Source organism: Labrus mixtus, chromosome 8 (assembly GCF_963584025.1).
Source record: "Labrus mixtus chromosome 8, fLabMix1.1, whole genome shotgun sequence".
NCBI lineage: Eukaryota > Metazoa > Chordata > Actinopteri > Labriformes > Labridae > Labrus > Labrus mixtus.
In genome coordinates, this window is record NC_083619.1 from 27,176,241 (window position 1) to 27,202,493 (window position 26,253).

Sequence of the window (26,253 nt, forward strand, 5' to 3'; positions counted from 1 at the left end):
AAACTATTTTCAACCTCAAAAAAAGTGAGTGTATAATTTTAAACTTTCCTATGTTGCATTTTCAAGATAAAAGTAGCTGCAGAATAAAGTGTGTGTGTGTGTGTGTGTGTGTGTGTGTGTGTGTGTGTGTGTGTGTGTGTGTGTGTGCGTGTGTCCGACCTGCTGCATGTGACCCAGGATGTTCTTCCTGCAGTCAAACACTCCTCGTCCCTCCTCCGTGTACAGCTGGTAGATGAAGTCGGTGGTGAAGTTCTCGTTGCAGTTCTCATTTCTGGAACAGTCGCATAAAAAGTACAACAGGTCGGTTAAACGGGTTTAAAAACTTTACCTAAGAGAAAATCTCCCAATTAATTAAAAGCTTGGAGCACCAACAATTACAGTTCTATTAAACTCCACTGTGTTGAAGAGGAGACAGATATTCAAAAACCTCTCTAATGCGATTCATCTTTCTGACAATGTAAGATCATTTTATTTTATTACAAAACATCCATTAGTCTTCTCAAAGCTCCCAGACTCCATTTACACACACACACACACACACACACACACACACACACACACACACACACACACACACACACACACACACACACACACACAACTCAATACAAGCAGCATTTGAGCTGATGTTCTTTACAATGGAGTCTGCTGGCTTTGAAGACAGAAATGAAAAAGGGCTGTTCCTGGTTTAAATCAAGTATCTCACTCTTGAATAAAAAAAAAAAAATGCAGAGACAGACGTCTAGTTGAAGTTGTCTAGACTAACAACATTAATCAGTGTCTGTCAGTGCCAAATATAAGCGCTTGGAGGAGATGTACTTGGATGTGTCTTCGGGAAAGCCCGGTGTACACATCAAGATTGTATAAAATGTGTTGATGAATGTCGGCTCACGCTGTGGGACTGAATCGTTTAAGACGCACGACCAGGGCTCACGTTCAATGACCTGATTGTCGGGGGACGACCTGAGAGCTCAACCTGTACGAGTTAAATCAGGACGGATCATTCACAATTATCTCGTATGCACGGCTCAAATACGCACACCGACAAAAACACTCATTCTCTCTCTCTCTCTCTCTCTCTCTCTCTCTCTCTCTCTCTCTATGTCACACACAATCTGCATCCCCAATAAACACAAGTTAACCAGCGGCTACATCTTAACAAATATTCTGTCAGCCGGAGGTCCGCAGATGTTTCCTGCCAACGTTTCTTTCATGCCTGCTGTTGTCATGGTGATTGTGGACGCTGTGTGTCAGTTTGTGAAGGGGTAAAGGTAGCGCAGTCGAGGGATTAGCTTGTGCAACTTGAAGTCATTTTGACCCCTGAATCTGTAGAAAAAGATTACCCTGGTTAAAAGAAAAAACACCAGAACTGCCCTTTAATGACACAATGCAAAGTGCACTGTGGTGCTCAAACACACCTTAAGAGCTGAAGTGAGCCACTGAGCCACAGCATCAGTCTCCTGTTCACTTTCCATGCACCACTGTACCTCCTGAGCGAGTCTCGTAATAATGAAAATGATGCAAACCTCAGCACAGACACACAAAGTCACCTACACACCGTCCAGAAAACTACGTTTGTCCTACTTTCAGAGAAGTCCGTCCTGCTGGGACTACTTTCAGCGGCGTGATGCAGGTGCAGTGGACGAGAATAACCACAACAGATGACACGGGGGGAAGTCTGAGAGGGCGATCAGCTGACACAGATATCTTACAATCAATAGGTTTTAATCTTTGAACATTCATCCTTTAATTAAACATCTAGCTATTAAAAAGTAAAATATTTTGACCCTCCTGATGTTGTATCTTCCCTCACTTCTGCACACACGTGATGAACTATGTGTGAGGTTTAATGTAATGCAGAGAAAGTCTCACCTGAGCACTAATCCTCTCTGGATGGACGTCTTCATCTTCTGCGTCAGATGCTCCACGTTGCCCTGAAATCACAGAGCAAAGCCTCGCCTTCAAACCGGAGCAATCTGCAGCATGCAACCTGCTCGAGCCTCAGAGCACACACCTCGGTCTCATGTGCAGGAGGATTGCAGGTTAGAATATGCGCCAGCAGGGGGCGCCATATTTACTGTTTCTAGTAACTCTTGGTGTTTCACGGCTCCTTCCATTAATAGAGTTTGTTTTAATTTCTTATTCTTTGCACTTTATTTAAAAATATCATTACTGGAAGAAAAAAAACTCCTACCACTTCCAGATGTGAAACCGTTCTACAAAAAAACATTTTTAAGGATGTGATTGTGGGGGAAAAAAACCCAAACATTTACCATTAGTTCTTTTTCTTGTCTGATTATTTTTTGCCATTTAAAAATTCAATATTTAAACAGTTTTTTCAATCGCATTGATCGTATACTTCTGCAGCATCTCGCTGTAGTTACAGTGATGGAAAAGAACAACAAACACTACACCTTTAACGTTAACAGAGAATGGCACAGAAAGTACACACATTTCAAAATAAAAGCATTACAAAAACAGCTTTGAAATGCAAAATTATGGTATTCCGAACATGAAAAATAAAAGTAAAATTCAGGGATTAATCGCCATTAAAAGTATTAATCGTTAGACAGCCTTCCTCTTTAATCATCTTGTCCTGTATAGGTGCAATATTCAAAATAAAAACACTCAAATTAGTCCCTCATTGTGAGGAAAATGTGAAGTCAAGCTGTAGTTTGTCTCATTTGACACGTACCCTGTTACAGCCGTTAAAAATGATAAAAAAAGACAATCTTGTTGCAGAAGATCACGTTTGCTTTTCTATCTTATTTCAGTCTGTTTCACAAGCAGCTCAACTCTCCTCATGGGGGCTTTAATAGATCAAAAAGTAACGCCTCTGACCTGCAGGTCCCGGATGTCAAACGGCTCCTCGTAGATGTAGACGGTGTCGGCTCCTGCAGCCAGACCGCCCACAGTGGCCAGGTATCCACAGTAACCCCCCATGGTCTCTATGATGAAGACGCGGCGCTTGGTGCCGCTGGCTGACTGCTTGATGCGATCGCATGTCTGAATCATTCACACACACACAGATTTAGTTATTCACAAGGAATGGTAGCTTATATTTTTATCAGAGGGAGGATGCAAACAATCACTGAAGTCGAGCTGAAATGATCGTCTCGTGTCTCGTTTATTTTTTTTAAAAGAGAATTATAATTAACAAACTGCTGCTTTGATTTATGGCTGTGCGAAATCTTAATGTGTAACGTTATTTGACGGTAACGATCATCTGCAGCTCGACTTCTGTGACTAACAAAAGACCACACACGTGCAGCCATAGTTAGAGTCAGAGTCTGACCAGATACTCTGAGCATCAGTGGTGCACAGGTTAACTCAGGTCAGCTACTTTAATTAAAACATCCGCTGTGTATGAAAAGTCTCATTTTGGGCTCTTAGTGTGAGTTTAAATGTAACACACAGCGCCTCTCCTCGATGACATGATAAAGATCTAACTGCTCATAAAGGTTGAACTTCAGGTTTAGTTTAAAAAAGCTGAATCAGCATTTTTACTGATGCAAGAAAAGATAGAAACCGTGGCTAGTTTTAGCTTTTGTTTTTGTTAAAAAGTGACGAGCATGCATTCCTAGAGAAACTACAGAATCAGCATTTTATTAGCAACATGTCCTCTATTAAATATTCACACAAAAGGCTATATTAGTATGTGTAGAAGTGCAATACATCCCTTAAAATGCTTTTCTACATATCAAGGTGAGATGAGGCTTTTACATTGATATGTAATAGTCTGAGTTGACCTGTGCACACTGTGTCTGTCTGTTCAGGTGATTTAAGTCTGATACTTAAAGACATTAGGATGGTTCACTGTCACATTTCTTGATGGTATTCAAAGTGTTTGCATTGTGCTGCTTGTTGTTTTTTTCTCTGTATGCAAACTTTAAATCATCTGGTGTGAACTAGAGCCCGACCGATTAATCGACCAGCCGATAATATCAAATCCAGTGACAAACGCTATCGGCTAATTATATTGCAGATATGCATCGATATTACAACATTTATTCACCAGTCAAACAGCATTTCATTTGACATTTATTGTATTACACTAGCAGTTCTGCTTCACCAGCAGAGGGCGCTATATGGCTCAGAACAAGCATGATCACTCTCCAGGGTGTCAAACGGTTATGAATGTACATGTACAGTTTTTTTCCAGCCGAGTGACCATCTTGTCTTCATTAAATATCTTTTCCACAAATGTTTGATAACTGCATTTGAGGGATTGACACAATAAATGCTTATATCTATATCTCTCCATCTCTACAGATCGAAGACAGATCTAAGATATCGGCCGATATATCGGATTTTTTTCACTCTCTAATATCGGTATCGGACTACAAAATCTCATATTGGTCGGGCCCTACTAGTGTGAACAGTGCCAGAACAGACATTTTCATAATCCTATACAGTAAAAACATGTCACAGTTATGCATTATTCAAACATCAACATTATCAACATGCAAGTGCATCATGGTCTTTGTATTTCTGTGTTTTAAGGACAGCAGGAAAGAGTGTACTCACAGATTGTAGTTCTCTTTTCTCCTACAGCTTTTTTCCATTGACATTTCTGACATTGGTGTAATATTTCATATTGCTAAATAATAATTAGGGAAGATTGTGTGTTTTATGAAGGAACCATCAGCGGTCAAACAACGACCTGTCAAGTCTGTGTTTTAATATTTAATTGTCTCACACACATCGTACCTCCCCTCAGGGCTGGAGAATCGTTTCCCTTTGCCTCTGAATTTACAAATACATTTTTCTATAGCTCTGAGGTGATTTCTCCCTGACATTACACGTTACACCTCTACTTGTGTTGCTTTTTTTCTGTCGTTACACCCCCCTTACCTCCACGATGGCGTTGAGCGACGTGTCCGCTCCGATACTGAGGTCGGTGCCGGGCACATTGTTACTAATGGTGGCAGGCAGCATGCACATCGGGATGCAAAACTCCTCGTAGTCGGCCCGGGCCTCGTACAGCTGCAGCAGGGACTCAAAGGCCTGATGGTGGTGGCCGTAATATGATGTTAGAGCAGCAGGGGGCACACTGCATATCTGAGACTCTGTGAGTGTGTGTGTGTGTGTGTGTGTGTGTGTGTGTGAGTGTTTTTACAGGCTGCTTCATGGTGCTCAGTGGCTCCTCTGGCTTGTATCTTTATTTACCTTGGCAACTTAGATTCTGGTTTTAATGGATGCTGCTTGATGCAACAGAATCAGTGTTTAATTTCTGCACTATGCATTCATTTTTCATAAATAGTAAAGTGTTTTCTGATAGAAAAATCCATTCATATTTATCTTTAGAGGCAAACTACATCGGTCAAGTCGATATTGTAAAGCTGAAAACATAAATATTTGAAGTGATTTAGGAATGGTGTCATCACATATTCCGTCTAGCTGAGTGCACGCTGACTCAATCTTTGTCAATGTGTGGGTATAACATTTCATGAAGTGAATGTATTATCTCAGGTTTGGGAGCAGGACTTCAATCACCTGACGAAGCTGGTCCCCTCACTCCTCTCAACACACCTTATCTTCCCTTCCTCTCCTCCACTCACCCTCCTTCCTCATCTCTTCCTGTTCCTCTTGTTGAGGGTGCAAAAGGTCGCATTGCATCCTCATTTTACATTTCTGCACCCTCAAGTGAAAACAGAGACACCTACACTATTTTACTTTGCTGTTTCCGGTCACTGTAGCTGCACCCCCCCCCCCCCCCCCCCCCCCCTCTTTAATCGCAGATGCACCCTAAGTCAATTTGTTTTCAATCTGGACCCTCATTCTGAGTCTCCCTCTGCACAATTTTCTGACAAGCATCAAAGACAACGGCCATAAGAATTCACATGTTGTTGTGGTCCGGTCCTTGCTAGTGTAATGTTCTTTAACAGAACAATGTTTAAATATTGTAACATTGTAGTATGGGTAGCAAAAAAGGTGCCAAATTCCCCTCTAGTAAAGAGGGATATGAGGTTGAAGGATACAAGCCAGGAGTCCTTTTGATTTCACTGAGGCTATGAAGATGCAGCTCTGAAACTTAAGTGTGTGTGTGATCTGTAGTGTGTGTGCTGCTGGCTGGCTCTCTCCAGGTGACGGGGGCTTTGGCTTCCCATTGGCGGAGAGGAGATGGGATGGTGGGGGTGGGGGGGGGGAGTGGGGTAGGGTTTGGGGTAGGTCACCCTGGCCGACATGTAACGGTGTTGACGCGACAAGATAAAGGTCGGGGATTGAAACTCCAGAGGCTCTGAGCCATGTTCCCTTTTCTGTACAAGATGCAAAGGAATAGTTTGGATCTTCTTTTTTTTTTTTTTTAAATCTGGCATGCATAGAGACGGGCTGTCCTGGCTCAAAACACTTAGCATGACTTCAATGTAGAAGCACAGCATGCAGACTTCCTCCAAATGTGCTGATTTCTTGTGCTGTGTTGAAGAGGTATAGCGGGTGAAGAGTCCCTGATGCATTGAACCAGACCGCTCACCAGTCATGTGCTGTTTCCCAAACAAACACAGAGAGAGGGCCACGCGCCAAAAAAACATGCCACAACACGTCACTGCATGCCCCAAACACTTACCTGGGACCTCCGCTGACCAGCTCGCCTTCCAACAACAACAACAACCATACACAAGGGTTCTGAGCTACAGGTGTCCTGATGCAGCGTGTGTGTGTGTGTGTGTGTGAGCGCACCTGCAACATCCAGCTCAGAAGAATAAGATAAAGTCTTTTTCTGTATTAGTATTATTCTTTCTTTATAAATCTTAATTTAATTATCTTTTTTTCTCTTCGTACCTTTTCTTTGGATTTTTATTTATTTTTATTTTATTGCATGTTGTATGTTTTAAAAAAATATATAAAAATGTGCCAGGATGAACAGAATTAGTGATGAAATATGACAACGTGTAATGTAGTAAAACAGCCTGGAATAAAGTAATAAAAAAATAAAAATAAAGTATTTTTCTGTAGCTGTAACATTTACAACCATCTTGATGTGGTTTTGTTTGTGTGGAAGAAAGACGTTAAGCCCACTGAGGTCAATGGAAATCTTACTTCTAGGTTGTTGACAGTCGAGCCGTCTGTGTTTACACAGAAAATATTACAGCCTGCTGACACTTCACAGCACCGGCTCTCAAAGTTTTTTTCTGTTATGTAACAATGAAAGAGCCCGACTATTCAGTCACTGTTCTTGCAACCATTTAAAACATAAAAATAGAGAAATCAGTGCATGTACTCGTACATAAATAGTCCCTCTTACCCTGCCTTTCTGACCCCTATTTCAGCCGTTTTACAAACCCGATCAACAGGCTATTTTATTAAAAGATAAAGTTTGAAGAAACATTTGCAAATGTATTTCTAATTTAAAAAGTCTATGTTTTTTACCTTTAAAATTAAGAGATAAATCTTGTTTTGTGAGCATATGACACCTGGTGTTTGTTATCATTCTTGACTCCCCTCGTCTGATCGTTAATGTGAGGGATGCGAGCCACACACTTACATCAGTAATGGCGTTCAGAGCGGTGTCTGAGCCAATGCTGAGGTCTGAACCGGGTATATTGTTGGAGACGGTGGCGGGGACCATGACCATGGGCACGCAGAGCTCGCTATATTTGTCCCGCGCCGAAGAGAGTTCCAGTAATCCCACGTAGGCCTGCAGCGGTGAGAGCCAGCGTCTTATTGGTTTGTTGTTGTTGAGGTGGTGCAGACAAAAGGGGGGATGAGGTGTGGGAGGAAAGAGAGGGAGGCCTAACGCGTCTTTTAGGGTTAATGATGGTGGGAGGGATATGGAACTTTAAAATAGAGAGCATGGACTGTAAGTAAGGAAGGACCTCTGTGTCCGTCTTTCTTATGGCCAGCAGGGGGCGACTCCACTGGATGCATAAATTAGTCTGATTGCAAAGACGTCCATGACACTTGTCCTTACATCTAAGTTTGATTTTCAACCTCAGACAAACATCTGTGCAACAGGAAACTACTGTCAGGATGGAGACAGGAAATGGGTATCCCTCCATTGTTCCAAATACGGTCACTTTCATAAATCTAAAGTTTGTAAATCTTCATAAAGCTTATTGCTAATCATGACAAAATGTTTTTAGACACATTTCTGTATGTTGTCTTGCAGATGATGTCTTTACAGATTGATGTTTTAAAGCTGATTTGATTTTCTTGGGAAACATGGGGGCGGGGCCTTGAGGTGGGCAGGGCCTTGAGGTGGGAGGGGCCTTGAAGTGGGAGGGTAATCTGGCTGATGTATGGATTTTTAAGAGTTTAACGGAGAATGAAGATCAGACACTTCGATGGCGTGTGTGAGGGACAATGGAGGAGGCGTGAGAGGAATGTACGTTGCGGAGAAGCCAAGAGGAGAGAGCCAGGCCGATCATGACAGATAGTAACAGACACTTACAGTACAGGAAGTAGATGTTATAGCTCCACACACACACACATGACACACAGACTGGGAAGGGGGGGGGGGGGGGGGGGGGGGGACACATACTCTGTTTAAACTCTGGCCAAGCTGACAAAGTCAAAATCACTGTAATGTGGTGATTCTAGATCTGGTTTGATTTGAATTGCAATTCATTTAGAGGTCCAACATGTAAGATATCTACTGAAGGAAATGATAAAGTGAGCTTACTATCTGATCAGACATTAATGTATAACTGCCTGTTGAAGTGCTGGCTTCTCTGACAATGCAGCAGCCAGTATGTCCTCCTTCTAACTTTAGATTCTGCTCCTGAATGCTCTGGATTTGTTTGGACCAGAGAAGGTAGGCGGTTTTAAGGCGCCCCCCACACGGCCGTTTTGGACGCCCCTCGGTTTGCCAGATATGAGAGCAGTTATCAGGTCAACAGGTGTTGCAGCGATGGAAGCGGGTCAAGAGAAGTGGTTCAGATAGAAGTGATTGTACCTGACCTAAAAAGCCTCTGCATGTTTCTAATAAGCTCCACGAGCAGAAACGTGCTCAAACTAGGATCAATATTGGAGATGCTTTTTGAAAAATGGAGAGAGGTTAGAACACAGAAAGGTTTACAGACCCATGCAGAGCTGGATAAACACTGAAGCTTCAGAGTCCACCACATGGTGACCTGAGTGAGCATGGACTCTAGAGAGGAGGGGGCGGGGGGAGACAGCTCTCTACAATGTTTAGAATTTGGACTGCAGTACCCATTTTAAACACTAGGGGTCAGAGTTACATACTGCTCCTTTAAATTTATTCTGAATGTTTTCATTTTTTATCACTTTTTTTGATTCCTCTTCTATCACACTTTTGCAGGACAATATGTATCTCACATAATTAATATAAATGTTTAAAAATGGGCAACGTCATCGTCTTGAATATCTAGTTTACTGTATTACTTAACGTAGTTCGGTCGAGGCTATTTCACTGAACATAATCTCATCTTTTTACTTACAATATTTTTAAAAACCAGCACACACTTTGGCTTTTGCAGCTCGGCCATGGAGTGAAAACAATATCTGGACAGACAAGGAGAGAGCCTACAGCATTTCAATGTGTCTTCTTTTTGATAAATACACAAATACAGCGATCAGATGTGAAGACATGTTTGAAATGTACTAAAAGAGAACTTGGTGAAAATGAAATGTGAAAATGACAAAGTGCTTGATAATGATGGATCACAGATACAAGAACACTGAGCGTTGAAAATTTACAATTATAATTAGCTTTAGAAACAACAAATATATCTACATTGAAGAAGAACATATACAAGCAAAATGTGTTTATCAACCTTATCTTTCTTTCTAACTGACAACACGTATCATTTATGTAATCTATGTCAAGTTAAGATCGTTAAATAAATAGGGCAGAGTAACGTACCTCAAATCCTCCGATGACGAGCAGGGCGTTGATGTTATGGATCCTAATTTGCTCTGCTATCTTTTCCAGATGTTTCCCTGGAAGAGTTCTGGTAGAAAGAGAGAAGAAACACAGAATAATGGGACAACGTGTAACTGAACTCCTGTGAAGATTTTTTTTACCTCGAGAGATCTCAAGAAGACATGAAAGGCAAGTTAAAAAAAAAATCTAGGTATAATTGATTCATCGTTAATTGATTAAATTGGCTCCTCTCTTATGTTGGTGATTTATTAACAGGCAGTTATACAGTATGTATTTATACACAATTGCATGGCATGGTATTTTATTTGTGGATTTCTTACTCTAGTCATGTATTTAAGTTTTTAAAATCTTCATAAAGCTTATAGCTAATCATGACATGACAGACTTTAAACACATTTCTGCATGCTGTCTTGTAGATGATATATTTACAGCTTGATATTTTAAAGCTGATTTGAGTTTCTTGGGGAACGTGGGGGGGCGGGGCCTTGAGGTGGGAGGTGCTTGAGGTGGGAGGGTAATGTTGCTGATGTATGGAATTTGCATGGAACGCAGAATGAAGATCAGACACTTCAATGGCGTGTGTGAGGGACAATGGAGGAGGCGTGAGAGGAATGTACGTTGCGGAGAAGCCAAGGTCATGTAGTCATGTATTTAAAAATTACTCTTCATTTGACTTAATTTGGTAGTTCTCATTAACGGTAATAACCTTGATCTACAGCGCCCTCTTTAAGTCATCCTAATAGAGCTGGGTATTGTCCACTACCTCACAATTCAATTCAATTATTTGGGTCACAATTGGGTCAATTAGATATTGATCATTATGCTTCGATATCGATTTAATAATACTCACAGGAATACCCAGATAAGTCATCATAGTACCTTCTGATATTTGTTAAATAATTATGTGTGCATTGTTTGTATTGGTTTCGAACAAACTGACTCAAAAATGTATTTTATCGACCCACTTTGTGGGTTGAGGAGTCATTTTCAATGGGTCGCGAAAGTGTGGCTGAGGAAAAAAAAGAGTCAAATAGTCTCAAAATCACTTTTAGAATACGTTTGTTTTGCTTCATCTCGTTGTTCTGTCACTTGTTTTTTTCCATCTGAGGTCAAAACTGCAGAATTTTTCATAAAACAAATCTCATTGGTTGAAAAATATTTTAAACTTGGGTCGCGATTTCTTATCGAGGAGTTGTTGGTGGGTCCTGAGGCTAGACCAGTTAAGAAGCACTGATCTAAAGTGCACAATCGTGCCTGAGCTGAATTCACAGCGCCCACAGTGCCCCCAGTGGAGAGGGGTGTCATTACATTACATTTAATATTGAACTGGGAGAATAATGATTGCAATGCATTGATGAATCAATATTTCTAACCAGCCCTGGATCCTCACATACCTTTTAGTCCCCAGCAGAGAGCCTCCTTGGCCGGTCCATCCACCGACATCTCCCCATTTGATCTCCTTAATCTGAGTAAAGAAAAAAAAACAGAGAGATGTTCATACATTTTCATTTTCATTCATTTTTTGTGGGAACATTTAGAAACCCTCATTGTCTTGTTTTTGTTGATTTTTGGGAAACAATTCACAGATCCACAGACCTATGTGGGAATGGGGCTCGGGTTTGGTGTCCTATCATTTTAAGCTTAAAGACTATTCATGCTTGTTATAGTTCTGTTGATGTTCTCGTGTAGCTACATTAATCCAGCAGCTCTTAAGGACAGCGTCCTTCTTCCTGTGTAATCCTTCACGATGACAACACTGCGAGCAGTTTACATTGCTTTCATCGGCTCACAGCTGCTCTCTGCACAGATGAAAAATGTGTGTGTGTGATCGCAGAAAAGCGTAAATGCAATCCAAAGGGTATGGCCAAGACAAAGAGTGTGTGTGTGTGTGTGTGTGTGTGTGTAAACATGGCTGCTTCCGGAGTGGAGTAATTGGCTTACAGTAAATCCTGCAGCACTGTTTATCTGGACACATTTAAGTCTTATCACTGTAAGCATGCAGCAGAGAGAGAAGAGGACTGCACGGCCACTTCCTGTTCCCTGCTGTAGGTCGGACTAGTCACCATGACCTCTAAGGAATGTCCTAACTCTGATTGTTTACTCTTAATAATGAGCGCTGGCAGTTATAAATTTATACTTCCATTCATGCACTGAGAGTAGATTTTGTTCCTGGATCAGTGAGGAATGCAGGAGTCACATGTTCAGACATGTTATAAAAAGTCACAGAGACGTGCAGATTGAGGAAAAGACCTGACCTGTCACGTTTCAAGAAACTGTATGTTTACTCATCAGCAAGTCAAGTTCAGGTGAATTCAATTGTGCACATACTTAGACTAAATCAAGAAGCAGGAGCTGCATTGTATTCAGCATGTCTGTTTATTTAGTTGGAATAAATGTATCTTTCATATGCCTTCTCACAAATCCAAAGATCATAACTGTGCAGACTATTTTTCTTTTTACAGATTTTATCATTGAAATGTTAATGTACGTAAAGGTGTTGTAATTTGTTGCAAAAGCCCAAATATTGTAAAAATTCATGCAATTGATTGATTGTTTGACAATAGTTGATTCACAAAAAAGATAAAATAAGAAGAAAGTTAAAAACGTTCTCTGGTGCAGCTTTAAACTTGAAGGATTTACTGCTTTTCTCTGTCTAAAATACGTATCTGCTTTTTGTTCAGCCTGCAGGCATGCCAGATTGATTTCAGGAAAAGTGTCCACACTGTTTTTCTGAAGGTGATGACACTGGGTTTGTGTGTCCAGGCGTTATAAAAACCTTGAAAGCCATTCAATCTGATTCAGGAGAAGACTCATAGGTTTTGTGCATTTGTAAAGTCAATCATGCATTCAGTACATACTGTAGATGTATGCATCAGTTCCCCTCCTACCTGTCCTTTGTAGAATCCCTCGAAGCCGTCGCTGACCGCGAACATTTTGTGGCCTTCAGTGATTCCCACCCTGACAGCAGAGCGCACAGCGGCGTTCATGCCCGCTGCTGGGGCGCCGACGTTCAACACGGCGACATTGAAGGAGCTCTGTGGAGGAAGTCGAGCAGCTGTCACACACGAGGTACGATCAGGATTACACTCGACACAAAGCATAGAAAGTAGAATCCGGTAAGACCATACGTTTATACACCCACAAGCTGTTTCATCTCTTAAAATATCCTCACACCTCGAGTATGAGTCTTACATTCAATCCACCATCGCAGCATGAGCGATGAGTGGTTTCAAGAAGATGGTATATCAGACACTCTGGGAGGCAGAGATGTATTAATATTGGACAAGAATCTTCTTGTTACTTTTATAGACACAGAACTTTGTTGCCAATTAAAAAAGAAAAAAAGTGTAAATCATGCCAACAGGAGAGTTTTTTGGTCTTCACTGCCTGATTATACCATCCATGTCTTATTAACTACGAGCAGCCAGCCAGGTCTTTGCCTCAGAGCAGCAGGCAAAGATTTCCTTGCATGCAAGGAGCCACATGCCGCTGGAAGACGCAGTGAAGCAGCAGCTACTCGCTCACACGAGACATTGAAAATATCCACAAACTTTCAATGACGGCCCAAAGTTTGGTTCACCTTTTTGGTATTGTACGTGTAAGAGTTACAGATGGGGTCTTTAACGCTGACTCTTGCCATTCTTTCCAGTAATATTTAAACGCACAGTATGTAAATTCCGCCACCAGGGGGCTCTCAATCAAAACGATAAAAGAAGATGAAGTCCAGGTTGGCAGGATATCATGGGAGTGATTCTCTCTGCTGGTTTGAAGGCCCCCACACGGCCGTTTTGGACACCCCTCTGTTTGCCAGATATGAGAGCAGTTATCAGGTCAACAGGTGTTGCAGTGATGGAAGCGGTCAAGAGAAGTGGTTCAGATAGAAGTGATTGTACCCGACCTAAAAAGCCTCTGCATGTTTCTAATAAGCTCCACGAGCAGAAACGTGCTCAAACTAGGATCAATATTGGAGATGCTTTTGAAAAATGGAGAGAGGTTAGAACACAGAAAGGTTTACAGACCCATGCAGAGCTGGATAAACACTGAAGCTTCAGAGTCCACCACATGGTGACCTGTGTGAGCATGGACTCTAGAGAGGAGGGGGCGGGGTGGAGACAGCTCTCTATGATGTTTAGAATTTGGACTGCAGTACCCATTTTAAACACAAGGGGTCAGAGTTACAAATTGCTCCTTTAAAAATGCTCCAGTGAGCATGGAGCCTTTCCCAGTTTGAGTTATGAAGCAGCAAAGATTCCCCACAGACTGAAAGGGGGAAAAAAGTTCACCATCATTTGAAGCAAATCAAAGCAGACACTTTGGTCGTCTATCTTCAGCTTGCAGCACTAAAGCAACTTTTTGCATTTCTACATTTCTACTTAAAAGTAGAGCAATGAAGAAATAAGCAACGACAGACAGAGCGACGGATAATTAGCGCTGGCGATGTCGTTTTGTGGCACCGTGTAACCAGGGAAACAGATTGTCCTCTGAAAATCTCTAAAATATTTTAAAACCATAGAAGTTAAGATCTAAAATTGATACTAAGAAAATAAAAAAATAGTCATTATTTGGACTGTTATTTATTTGAGAAAATGTAAAGGAAGGTCGACTAAAAAATCTAAACCAGTAAAGCTGGGCTGCTCTGTGAAGCTCATACATAACATGCATCCACCTGCTCTTCATCCCCCGCCTCCTCCCCCTCAGGACAGAGACAGTCACAGAAAAACAGACTCTGTTAGTGTCACAAAAAGACTGCAGCACCCACAAAGCCCACCTGACCAGGAAGTACCTTTTGCTACCATAAAAAAAAACCTCTCAGAGCCGCTGCTGGAAAGATACAGTAGAAGATATTACAACTCTGAACATTTAACTCATAATCATTTGTATTGTCGTTTTTTTTTTTTTTTTTAATCATGACTCAGGATGATGGTACTCACATTTGGAAGTTCAGAGTCGGCTTTCCTGTAGGAGAGGAGTCTGTAGGTGCTCAGATTGTTTTCAAAGCTCCTGCAGATAAGAGACGTGGAAAAATAAATTCATCCAAGTAGAACATTTGCAGTGGATGTCGGCTTTGTTGCTGCAGCTAAGAAAGCTTTTAGAGTCTGTGAAGAATCAATGCAAACACTGTGAAAACAGGACAAAGTGCCAAACAGAGGGAGGGCAAACTCAATCTGGAAGCTGTGTAATAAATAAATCTTATACGTCATACAGGAACTGTGATAAAACAGATGGAAAATGAAGTTTTTGTGCAGTTTGTGTGATGAAATGACTTCTGCTTGCTCTCTATTAGCGCCATTTCAGCTTATTTTTTTGGGTTCTTCTTCATTGCTTTTGGAATCTTAGGAACAAACACACGTCAAACGTCTGATCATATCAAAGTAGTCGATGCCAAAAGAAATACCTGCCACGCAGTCTCACCGCCTCCTCAAACTTCTTCTCATCCATGGCCTTCTGCACCTCTTGGGTCTGATAACAAAAACATAAAAAAAAACATCTTCAGTAATCATGTAAGAATCTTCCAAGTCCTCTCTTTCTCTGATGTGACAGGCGCTAAAAGGCTGTGTTTATTCTACATGCTAATTAGAGCTGATTGACAAGCTGTCCGCACTTTAATTTGCAAGTGATCACATCACATCACGTGTGTGTCTCGATGGGATGTGATGTTAACGACATGTTAGCTGGTGTTCTTGTTTTCCAATGTGAATCAGAGATCTGTCATCTCGCACTTCAAACATCTGTGCTGTCATATCGAGGTGTGAATCTCCAATCACTTCAGACTGACTCATTGAGCAGCTGTAAGTAGCAGAAAGTTAATCTGCTCTGTAGCTATGATGCCTTTCTGTCTCTCTGGATTTGATGTTGACCGCCTGATTCATGTTGCGAGAAATTGAAATCACATTAGAGCAGCTATGATGATAATAAATCTGTAGAAATCAATATTATTTCCAAACCAACTCCTGGTGTGAATCTAATTTGTAGAGAAATGCATCTAACATAACTTCCTCTTGTCCTGAATTAAACAAATACATCAAAAACAGATTTGAAACAAAGCTCGAGTGTTTCTGAATATCTTCACTTCCTTGTATTTCTTGATTCCATATTGGCGCTCTTGTGATCCTCTGTCTTACAGATAGAAGGTGGCAGGGGTTTTACAAAACTGAAAGAGCCTTGACCCAAAAATCCCAGGGACTTTTCAACTTGTTTTCTTTAAAGCAACATGCAGAAAACAAGATTACAAAATGTGAAAATCTAGTCGCCTTCACTCGTTTTGTATCCTAGACTCAAATTACATAACAGATTTCTACACCAGGGATACTGATTACAAGATTACTCTACATTGAGAACTACAAAACTTTGTACATTCAGCAACCTAGTAACTGTGACTGAGGCACTTTTTGAAGATGCAATTGTCACATCCATAACATTTGAGCAGTTATTGCATATTTTTACGGCACATTTAAAAACAAAAGATTAAAGACAGAATGCGACATAATTAAGCAGAAATCAATATATGTAAAAGTGTCTCTGAGTCATGACTGTCTACAATGAGTGGGAAGTGTAAGTACTGCTGGCTATGTTGTTGTCAGAGCCGTGTTTACATCATGTTTACATCATGTTTACATCATGTTTACATGGACGGGACGACCTTGTGTATAAAAGCTGTTTTAGTCAAGGACTAGAGGAAAGAAGAACATACTCACTGATTATTTGGATGTCAGGTAAGTGTTTTTAGATCTCGGTCATTCTGTGTCAATTTATGTGCAATATGAAGCTATGAGTTACAGTAGCCAAAGTGTGCTAACGTTAGCATGCTAACACAACAATGCAGGACACAGGCAATTGCAGAACATGAGTGGAGAGGGGTTGGAGGTGTGTCGCTGGAGCATATTTAACAAAGTAATTAATAATCAGAATCTGTTTGTTGTAAGGAAAAGGTAAAGGTCTATATGTATGGGGATTCACCCAACTCTATGTACTCCCAGTGCATGCTTTGTCTCTCTGACGTGCACACACACACTCTCTTACCATCTGAACACACTCCATAAGTGGAAGTCGAACAGCCTGGTTTCCAACAAGAGACACGACGCAGGCTGGAGTGTTGGCAGAGGCCTCCAACAGCGCCAGCACCGCCTCCACGCCCATACGGCTGGCCTGCAGAGATCAAAAGTCATTTAAAGGTCAGATCTGAGCTTTGGGATGCACGCCGACTCTGTAAGTCACCATGTTTGTGATTCAAACTTACCCCTTATCAACGCATAACTGGAAAACATTTCAAATTTGAAATGTTGGTGTATTACATTTTCAAAGATTTAATGACTTACCAGGATCCTGTCAAAGGCAGAGGGGGTCCCTCCTCTCTGCACATGCCCCAAGATGGTGACCCTGGTGTCAAAACCCAAACAGCGAACTACCAGCTGGATTTGGAGTGAGAGGAGGGTGGGAAGATTTCATAAAGTGAGGATAATGCGCTAAATGCAGAATATATATAAGAACAGGACTGTCCTGGAAAATCTACAATACTTTCTGGGTGACTTAACAAATATTACACAGAAAGAAAACTAATTGGTACAACAAGTTAAATATACTTAAGTTTGAAAAAAGCAACTAAGTTATCAAACAGAGCATTTATATTAGAGTCACTCTTTTAGTTTTATGGCATCTTGAAATAAAACAATCCAAAGATAAGACATGCAAGTTTCAATCACAAAAAAAGAACAAAGGAGAAAACGTGCAAAACATTCCCTGTCATGTGAGCGAGTGCTGATACTACGCATGCAGACGTGAAGTATCTGCAGAAAAATAAGGGTGCACAGTGAGCATGGGGTGGGAATATGGAATCAAGAAATACAAGGGAGTGAAGATATTCAAAAACAAAAATTAAAAAGGTGTAGCCGTGTTGACACAAAGACCATAAAATGTTGCCATGTGTGCTCTCATGCTGAAGTACAGCAAAAGAAAAATCCAACTGTGGAAGTGAAATGAAAACACCCGTGCTTCAGAAGAGGGTTCATGGATCCATGAGTTGACCACACATCTCCATACTTACATCCTTGATATAATCAGGAGTGATCGCCTTGTTGTGGCTATCTATGGCACCTTCGGCTACAATAATAATGTTCAGCCTTTTCTTATCGGCTCGGTTCTATAGAGGGAGGGATATACAGAAGCAGAGGCAGTTTAAAAACATGACAGAAAACGTTTTGCATCGCCAAAAGCTGGAACCAGTCATGGAGGTTATTATCTCAGATAAACCCTCCTATGTCTAAAGATCACCCGGAAAGTTTTCCAACTTAGTTTATGGATTTCTCCTGCAGGCACTTGCCACATTTTGTGATAAGTTTCATATCAAAAGTTTGAAGGGCCAATTGGTTTTCAATTAGTCAAACTGGCATTGCAAGAAAACTGAAGGGCAACTGATTGCTTTTCACACAAACAGCTCAGTTTACATGAAGTCTTTCTTACGTACATGTATCCTTGAAGCCGTACTAATGTGTTGAACGAATCCCTTCTTTAAAATGTTTTATTATTTTCATTTTGAAAGATTAACTGATTAAGTCAAGGGCTTCCTGTTTGCTAGCAAGCAATCTGCTTCCATTCTTTGAGCGGTTTTACAGAAGTTGGTACCCAAGATGTTGCATTACTTGCCACCTTCAGGTCTCATCCTACATTCATTTTAATAATTGACAGTCCAGTCCAGACTTCCTTAAAAAAATAATTCTATTTCCAAACACAGTGGTTCCACTTTCTAATCCATGTACAAAACGGTCCTAACTCTCCTATGTTTGTAAGTGTGTCATCATTTAATGTCTTTCAAGAATCTTCTGCCTTTTCTTTTTTAGCTTAGTAATAAATCACTAACTCTGATTACTGCCACCATCTGTCAGTCAGCGGTACTACATGCAAAAGCCCAATCTTTGACAGCCAGGTATTTAAGACAACACTGGGTGAGTTGGCATGTGTCTTTAACCCTGCTAAAAAATAAATAAATACATAAACAATGCTCGTAAATTCAAAACTCGATGACTGCTCTTGAGTGCCTTTAAAATAATAATTAAACTGACACTAATCCACCCTTTTTAAATTGCCTTATTTACATTAATTTTAGATGGTAATTTCCAACATTTCCCAGAGTACCTTTGAACTATATCCAGAAAAAGTGAGGTTGCTGCCTTCAGTCACAATCTGTCCCCTTCTTTGACAAATTCTCACAGTTTGATTGATACAACTGGTTCGAATATGTAAAATAGAAAACTTCTGTTGTAATGTGGCAAGTACCTACACAAGAAGAAATAACATGGATATCCACCATTTGGTCCAGCTCGTGGCTTCTCCTTTGCTTCAGTCTTAAACTGAGCTCTACTCACATCCTTCACAAAACCAGAGGTAATGGGTTGTCCTTGTCTGTCAATGGCTCCCTCAGCAACTATGATAATGTTCAACCTGGAACCTCGAGAGCGACTCTGGATGATAACAAACACTCACACATCAAGTATACTGAGAAAGTACGATTCAATAAAAATGAATCCAAAAATATGTTTGATAGTTTTAGTGCTAATGTGAGTCCTTGTTTGGCAAATGATGGCTCTATAGTGTGAATGATGGCTCATTGGAATTCTTCTTACACACCCTGAGATGATTCAAAGGTAGTCAGTTTGAGTTTCAGCATTGTCATTTAATAAAAGTTTTATTTTTCTTGCAGTTAGATGAATATTAATTTGAATGGGTTTAAATGAACTCAAATTTAAAAAAATGAAAAAATAAAAATAGGTTGGGCAGTAAGCACATCTGATTATCTTTCTGAAAAGAGTGGATTTGTTAAATGTGTTCATATCAGTTAGTCTGCTTTTAATTTTGAGGAGCTTAATAGCTTAATTTTGTTAAAGATTTGAGATGTAGTTCAAAAGTGACTGGTTCAGGTTCCACCAGAGTCGCTATTTATGAAGGAGTTGCTAAGTGAATGCAGTTCTTTAATCTTCATTACTAGAGAATCTTTACCACTAGAGAAGTGATTCAAAGGTTGTGTGTTCGAGTCCCACCAGGGTCGCTATTTGTGAAAGAGTCGCTAAATGAAAATGGATCAACGAAATGTATTAAACTTCATCATAAGCAGGCCTATGTAGGTGCTCTTTGGGACCATCCTTGGTTGGGGACCCATTGTGCATTTGATACTATGGATGTTGGAGGTTCACAAGTCTTTTGGATTCAAATGACCAAATTGTGCTATTCTCAAACTTGCTTAGCGGCTACGTCGTCACTGAATGAGCATAGGCCTAAGTGGCTCTGTGGCGCAATGGATAGCACATTGGACTCCTAGGCAAAACCACTACAGAAGTGATTCAAAGGTTGTGGGTTCAAGTCCCACCAGAGTCGTGATTTATGAAGGAGTTGCTAAATGAAAATGTATTAACAAAATGTATTTAACTTCATCATAAGCAGGCCTATGTAGGTTCTCTTTGGGACCGTCCTTGGTTGGGGACCCATTGTGCATTTGATTCTATAGATGTTGGAGGTTCACAAGTCTTTTGGATTCAAATGACCAAATTGTGCTATTCTCAAACTTGCTTAGCGGCTACGTCGTCACTGAATGAGCATAGGCCTAAGTGGCTCTGTGGCGCAATGGATAGCACATTGGACTCCTAGGCAAAACCACTACAGAAGTGATTCAAAGGTTGTGGGTTCAAGTCCCACCAGAGTCGTGATTTATGAAGGAGTTGCTAAATGAAAATGTATTAACAAAATGTATTTAACTTCATCATAAGCAGGCCTATGTAGGTTCTCTTTGGGACCGTCCTTGGTTGGGGACCCATTGTGCATTTGATTCTATAGATGTTGGAGGTTCACAAGTCTTTTGGATTCAAATGACCAAATTGTGCTATTCTCAAACTTGCCTAGCGGCTACGTCGTCACTGAATGAGAACTGCCATAAAAGGCTCTCGTCACTATTTATGAATGAGTTGCTGAATGAAAATGGATTAACAAAATGTATTTAACATCATCATAAGCAGGCCTGTGTAGGTGCTCTTTGGGACCGTCCTTGGTTGGGGACCCATTGTGCATTTGATTCTGTAGATGTTGGAGGTTCACAAGTCTTTTGGATTCAAATGACCAAATTGTGCTATTCTCAAACTTGCTTAGCGGCTACGTCGTCACTGAATGAGAACTGCCATAAAAGGCTCTCGTCACTATTTATGAATGAGTTGCTGAATGAAAATGGATTGACGAAATGTATTTAACTTCATCATAAGCAGGCCTGTGTAGGTGCTCTTTGGGACCGTCCTTGGTTGGAGACCCATTGTGCATTTGATTCTATAGATGTTGGAGGTTCACAAGTCTTTTGGATTCAAATGACCAAATTGTGCTATTCTCAAACTTGCTTAGCCACAGAGCGGCTACGTCGTCACTGAATGAGCACAGGCCTAAATGGCTCTGTGGCGCAATGGATAGCGCATTGGACTTCTAGGCAAAACCACTAGAGAAGTGATTCAAAGGTTGTGGGTTCGAGTCCCACCAGAGTCGCTATTTATGAAGGAGTTGCTAAATGAAAATGTATTAACAAAATGTATTTAACTTCATCATAAGCAGGCCTATGTAGGTTCTCTTTGGGACCGTCCTTGGTTGGGGACCCATTGTGCATTTGATTCTATAGATGTTGGAGGTTCACAAGTCTTTTGGATTCAAATGACCAAATTGTGCTATTCTCAAACTTGCTTAGCGGCTACGTCGTCACTGAATGAGAACTGCCATAAAAGGCTCTCGTCACTATTTATGAAGGAGTTGCTGAATGAAAATGGATTGACGAAATGTATTTAACATCATCATAAGCGGGCCTGTGTAGGTGCTCTTTGGGACCGTCCTTGGTTGGAGACCCATTGTGCATTTGATTCTATAGATGTTGGAGGTTCACAAGTCTTTTGGATTCAAATGACCAAATTGTGCTATTCTCAAACTTGCTTAGGGGCTACGTCGTCACTGAATGAGCAAAAGCCTAAATGGCTCTGTGGCGCAATGGATAGCGCATTGGACTTCTAGGCAAAATCACTAGAGAAGTGATTCAAAGGTTGTGGGTTCGAGTCCCACCAGAGTCACTATTTATGAAGGAGTTGCTAAATGAAAATGGATTAACAAAATGTATTTAACTTCATCATAAGCAGGCCTATGTAGGTTCTCTTTGGGACCGTCCTTGGTTGGGGACCCATTGTGCATTTGATTCTATAGATGTTGGAGGTTCACAAGTCTTTTGGATTCAAATGACCAAATTGTGCTATTCTCAAACTTGCTTAGCGGCTACGTCGTCACTGAATGAGCACAGGCCTAAAAGGCTCTGTGGCGCAATGGATAGCGCATTGGACTTCTAGGCAAAACCACTAGAGAAGTGATTCAAAGGTTGTGGGTTTGAGTCCCACCAGAGTCGTGATTTATGAAGGAGTTGCTAAATGAAAATGTATTAACAAAATGTTTTTAACTTCATCATAAGCAGGCCTATGTAGGTTCTCTTTGGGACCGTCCTTGGTTGGGGACCCATTGTGCATTTGATTCTATAGATGTTGGAGGTTCACAAGTCTTTTGGATTCAAATGACCAAATTGTGCTATTCTCAAACTTGCTTAGCGGCTACGTCGTCACTGAATGAGAACTGCCATAAAAGGCTCTCGTCACTATTTATGAAGGAGTTGCTGAATGAAAATGGATTGACGAAATGTATTTAACATCATCATAAGCAGGCCTGTGTAGGTGCTCTTTGGGACCGTCCTTGGTTGGGGACCCATTGTGCATTTGATTCTATAGATGTTGGAGGTTCACAAGTCTTTTGGATTCAAATGACCAAATTGTGCTATTCTCAAACTTGCTTAGCGGCTACGTCGTCACTGAATGAGCACAGGCCTAAATGGCTCTGTGGCGCAATGGATAGCACATTGGACTTGTAGGCAAAACCACTAGAGAAGTGATTCAAAGGTTGTGGGTTCGAGTCCCACCAGAGTCGTGATTTATGAAGGAGTTGCTAAATGAAGATGTATTAACAAAATGTATTTAACTTCATCATAAGCAGGCCTATGTAGGTTCTCTTTGGGACCGTCCTTGGTTGGGGACCCATTGTGCATTTGATTCTATAGATGTTGGAGGTTCACAAGTCTTTTGGATTCAAATGACCAAATTGTGCTATTCTCAAACTTGCTTAGCGGCTACGTCGTCACTGAATGAGAACTGCCATAAAAGGCTCTCGTCACTATTTATGAAGGAGTTGCTGAATGAAAATGGATTGACGAAATGTATTTAACATCATCATAAGCAGGCCTATGTAGGTGCTCTTTGGGACCGTCCTTGGTTGGGGACCCATTGTGCATTTGATTCTATAGATGTTGGAGGTTCACAAGTCTTTTGGATTCAAATGACCAAATTGTGCTATTCTCAAACTTGCTTAGCGGCTACGTCGTCACTGAATGGGCAAAAGCCTAAATGGCTCTGTGGCGCAATGGATAGCGCATTGGACTTCTAGGCAAAATCACTAGAGAAGTGATTCAAAGGTTGTGGGTTCGAGTCCCACCAGAGTCGTGATTTATGAAGGAGTTGCTAAATGAAAATGTATTAACAAAATGTATTTAACTTCATCATAAGCAGGCCTATGTAGGTTCTCTTTGGGACCGTCCTTGGTTGGGGACCCATTGTGCATTTGATTCTATAGATGTTGGAGGTTCACAAGTCTTTTGGATTCAAATGACCAAATTGTGCTATTCTCAAACTTGCTTAGCGGCTACGTCGTCACTGAATGAGAACTGCCATAAAAGGCTCTCGTCACTATTTATGAAGGAGTTGCTGAATGAAAATGGATTGACGAAATGTATTTAACATCATCATAAGCAGGCCTGTGTAGGTGCTCTTTGGGACCGTCCTTGGTTGGAGACCCATTGTGCATTTGATTCTATAGATGTTGGAGGTTCACAAGTCTTTTGGATTCAAATGACCAAATTGTGCTATTCTCAAACTTGCTTAGCGGCTACGTCGTCACTGAATGAGCAAAAGCCTAAATGGCTCTGTGGCGCAATGGATAGCGCATTGGACTTCTAGGAAAAATCACTAGAGAAGTGATTCAAAGGTTGTGGGTTCAAGTCCCACCAGAGTCGCTATTTATGAAGGAGTTGCTAAATGAAAATGGATTAACAAAATGTATTTAACTTCATCATAAGCAGGCCTATGTAGGTTCTCTTTGGGACCGTCCTTGGTTGGGGACCCATTGTGCATCTGATTCTATAGATGTTGGAGGTTCACAAGTCTTTTGGATTCAAATGACCAAATTGTGCTATTCTCAAACTTGCTTAGCGGCTACGTCGTCACTGAATGAGAACTGCCATAAAAGGCTCTCGTCACTATTTATGAAGGAGTTGCTAAATGAAAATGGATTAACAAAATGTATTTAACTTCATCATAAGCAGGCCTATGTAGGTTCTCTTTGGGACCGTCCTTGGTTGGGGACCCATTGTGCATTTGATTCTATAGATGTTGGAGGTTCACAAGTCTTTTGGATTCAAATGACCAAATTGTGATATTCTCAAACTTGCTTAGCGGCTACGTCGTCACTGAATGAGCACAGGCCTAAAAGGCTCTGTGGCGCAATGGATAGCGCATTGGACTTCTAGGCAAAACCACTAGAGAAATGATTCAAAGGTTGTGGGTTCAAGTCCCACCAGAGTCGTGATTTATGAAGGAGTTGCTAAATGAAAATGTATTAACAAAATGTTTTTAACTTCATCATAAGCAGGCCTATGTAGGTTCTCTTTGGGACCGTCCTTGGTTGGGGACCCATTGTGCATTTGATTCTATAGATGTTGGAGGTTCACAAGTCTTTTGGATTCAAATGACCAAATTGTGCTATTCTCAAACTTGCTTAGCGGCTACGTCGTCACTGAATGAGAACTGCCATAAAAGGCTCTCGTCACTATTTATGAATGAGTTGCTGAATGAAAATGGATTGACGAAATGTATTTAACATCATCATAAGCAGGCCTGTGTAGGTGCTCTTTGGGACCGTCCTTGGTTGGGGACCCATTGTGCATTTGATTCTATAGATGTTGGAGGTTCACAAGTCTCTTGGATTCAAATGACCAAATTGTGCTATTCTCAAACTTGCTTAGCGGCTACGTCGTCACTGAATGAGCACAGGCCTAAATGGCTCTGTGGCACAATGGATAGCACATTGGACTTGTAGGCAAAACCACTAGAGAAGTGATTCAAAGGTTGTGGGTTCGAGTCCCACCAGAGTCGTGATTTATGAAGGAGTTGCTAAATGAAAATGTATTAACAAAATGTATTTAACTTCATCATAAGCAGGCCTATGTAGGTGCTCTTTGGGACCGTCCTTGGTTGGGGACCCATTGTGCATTTGATTCTATAGATGTTGGAGGTTCACAAGTCTTTTGGATTCAAATGACCAAATTGTGCTATTCTCAAACTTGCCTAGCGGCTACGTCGTCACTGAATGAGAACTGCCATAAAAGGCTCTCGTCACTATTTATGAATGAGTTGCTGAATGAAAATGGATTGACGAAATGTATTTAACATCATCATAAGCAGGCCTGTGTAGGTGCTCTTTGGGACCGTCCTTGGTTGGAGACCCATTGTGCATTTGATTCTATAGATGTTGGAGGTTCACAAGTCTTTTGGATTCAAATGACCAAATTGTGCTATTCTCAAACTTGCTTAGCGGCTACGTCGTCACTGAATGAGCAAAAGCCTAAATGGCTCTGTGGCGCAATGGATAGCGCATTGGACTTCTAGGCAAAATCACTAGAGAAGTGATTCAAAGGTTGTGGGTTCGAGTCCCACCAGAGTCGCTATTTATGAAGGAGTTGCTAAATGAAAATGGATTAACAAAATGTATTCAACTTCATCATAAGCAGGCCTATGTAGGTGCTCTTTGGGACCGTCCTTGGTTGGGGACCCATTGTGCATTTGATTCTATAGATGTTGGAGGTTCACAAGTCTTTTGGATTCAAATGACCAAATTGTGCTATTCTCAAACTTGCTTAGCGGCTACGTCGTCACTGAATGAGCACAGGCCTAAATGGCTCTGTGGCGCAATGGATAGCACATTGGACTTGTAGGCAAAACCACTAGAGAAGTGATTCAAAGGTTGTGGGTTCGAGTCCCACCAGAGTCGTGATTTATGAAGGAGTTGCTAAATGAAGATGTATTAACAAAATGTATTTAACTTCATCATAAGCAGGCCTATGTAGGTTCTCTTTGGGACCGTCCTTGGTTGGGGACCCATTGTGCATTTGATTCTATAGATGTTGGAGGTTCACAAGTCTTTTGGATTCAAATGACCAAATTGTGCTATTCTCAAACTTGCTTAGCGGCTACGTCGTCACTGAATGAGCAAAAGCCTAAATGGCTCTGTGGCGCAATGGATAGCGCATT

The 26,253-nt window shown here is 41.1% G+C and overlaps 1 protein-coding gene and 13 non-coding genes across 17 annotated transcripts in view; 13 read left to right on the forward strand and 1 right to left on the reverse strand.

The window, feature by feature from the left end:
- Positions 1-26,253, reverse strand: part of LOC132978373 (ATP-dependent 6-phosphofructokinase, platelet type-like) — a 66,110-nt gene that overhangs the window by 2,682 nt on the left and 37,175 nt on the right. The window contains exons 8-19 of one of the 4 annotated variants that reach the window (XM_061043533.1): positions 19,207-19,302; positions 17,164-17,256; positions 16,868-16,993; positions 15,243-15,307; positions 14,779-14,848; positions 12,736-12,882; positions 11,242-11,312; positions 9,827-9,914; positions 4,855-5,007; positions 2,842-3,006; positions 1,873-1,934; positions 160-271 (exon numbers count right to left, since the gene is read on the reverse strand). In XM_061043533.1, the coding sequence (XP_060899516.1) occupies positions 160-271; positions 1,873-1,934; positions 2,842-3,006; positions 4,855-5,007; positions 9,827-9,914; positions 11,242-11,312; positions 12,736-12,882; positions 14,779-14,848; positions 15,243-15,307; positions 16,868-16,993; positions 17,164-17,256; positions 19,207-19,302 (1,248 nt within the window). Of the gene's footprint in view, positions 1-159; positions 272-1,872; positions 1,935-2,841; positions 3,007-4,854; positions 5,008-7,486; positions 7,640-9,826; positions 9,915-11,241; positions 11,313-12,735; positions 12,883-14,778; positions 14,849-15,242; positions 15,308-16,867; positions 16,994-17,163; positions 17,257-17,888; positions 17,985-19,206; positions 19,303-26,253 lie in introns of all 4 variants that reach the window. The other 3 variants (XM_061043534.1, XM_061043532.1, XM_061043531.1) reach the window with 3 other exon arrangements.
- Positions 20,119-20,212, forward strand: trnar-ccu (transfer RNA arginine (anticodon CCU)). The gene is made up of 2 exons: positions 20,119-20,155; positions 20,177-20,212. It is a non-coding gene; the product is annotated as a tRNA-Arg (tRNA).
- trnar-ccu (transfer RNA arginine (anticodon CCU)) lies at positions 20,445-20,538 on the forward strand. The gene is made up of 2 exons: positions 20,445-20,481; positions 20,503-20,538. It is a non-coding gene; the product is annotated as a tRNA-Arg (tRNA).
- Positions 21,265-21,358, forward strand: trnar-ucu (transfer RNA arginine (anticodon UCU)). Its single transcript has 2 exons — positions 21,265-21,301; positions 21,323-21,358. It is a non-coding gene; the product is annotated as a tRNA-Arg (tRNA).
- On the forward strand, positions 21,834-21,927 carry trnar-ucu (transfer RNA arginine (anticodon UCU)). The gene is made up of 2 exons: positions 21,834-21,870; positions 21,892-21,927. It is a non-coding gene; the product is annotated as a tRNA-Arg (tRNA).
- On the forward strand, positions 22,160-22,253 carry trnar-ucu (transfer RNA arginine (anticodon UCU)). Its single transcript has 2 exons — positions 22,160-22,196; positions 22,218-22,253. It is a non-coding gene; the product is annotated as a tRNA-Arg (tRNA).
- Positions 22,729-22,822, forward strand: trnat-ugu (transfer RNA threonine (anticodon UGU)). Its single transcript has 2 exons — positions 22,729-22,765; positions 22,787-22,822. It is a non-coding gene; the product is annotated as a tRNA-Thr (tRNA).
- On the forward strand, positions 23,298-23,391 carry trnar-ucu (transfer RNA arginine (anticodon UCU)). The gene is made up of 2 exons: positions 23,298-23,334; positions 23,356-23,391. It is a non-coding gene; the product is annotated as a tRNA-Arg (tRNA).
- On the forward strand, positions 23,867-23,960 carry trnar-ucu (transfer RNA arginine (anticodon UCU)). The gene is made up of 2 exons: positions 23,867-23,903; positions 23,925-23,960. It is a non-coding gene; the product is annotated as a tRNA-Arg (tRNA).
- On the forward strand, positions 24,436-24,529 carry trnar-ucu (transfer RNA arginine (anticodon UCU)). The gene is made up of 2 exons: positions 24,436-24,472; positions 24,494-24,529. It is a non-coding gene; the product is annotated as a tRNA-Arg (tRNA).
- trnat-ugu (transfer RNA threonine (anticodon UGU)) lies at positions 25,005-25,098 on the forward strand. The gene is made up of 2 exons: positions 25,005-25,041; positions 25,063-25,098. It is a non-coding gene; the product is annotated as a tRNA-Thr (tRNA).
- On the forward strand, positions 25,574-25,667 carry trnar-ucu (transfer RNA arginine (anticodon UCU)). The gene is made up of 2 exons: positions 25,574-25,610; positions 25,632-25,667. It is a non-coding gene; the product is annotated as a tRNA-Arg (tRNA).
- On the forward strand, positions 25,900-25,993 carry trnat-ugu (transfer RNA threonine (anticodon UGU)). Its single transcript has 2 exons — positions 25,900-25,936; positions 25,958-25,993. It is a non-coding gene; the product is annotated as a tRNA-Thr (tRNA).
- Positions 26,226-26,253, forward strand: part of trnar-ucu (transfer RNA arginine (anticodon UCU)) — a 94-nt gene continuing 66 nt past the window's right edge. The window contains exon 1 of the tRNA in view: positions 26,226-26,253. This exon is cut by the window's right edge and continues 9 nt beyond it. This is a non-coding gene — a tRNA (tRNA-Arg).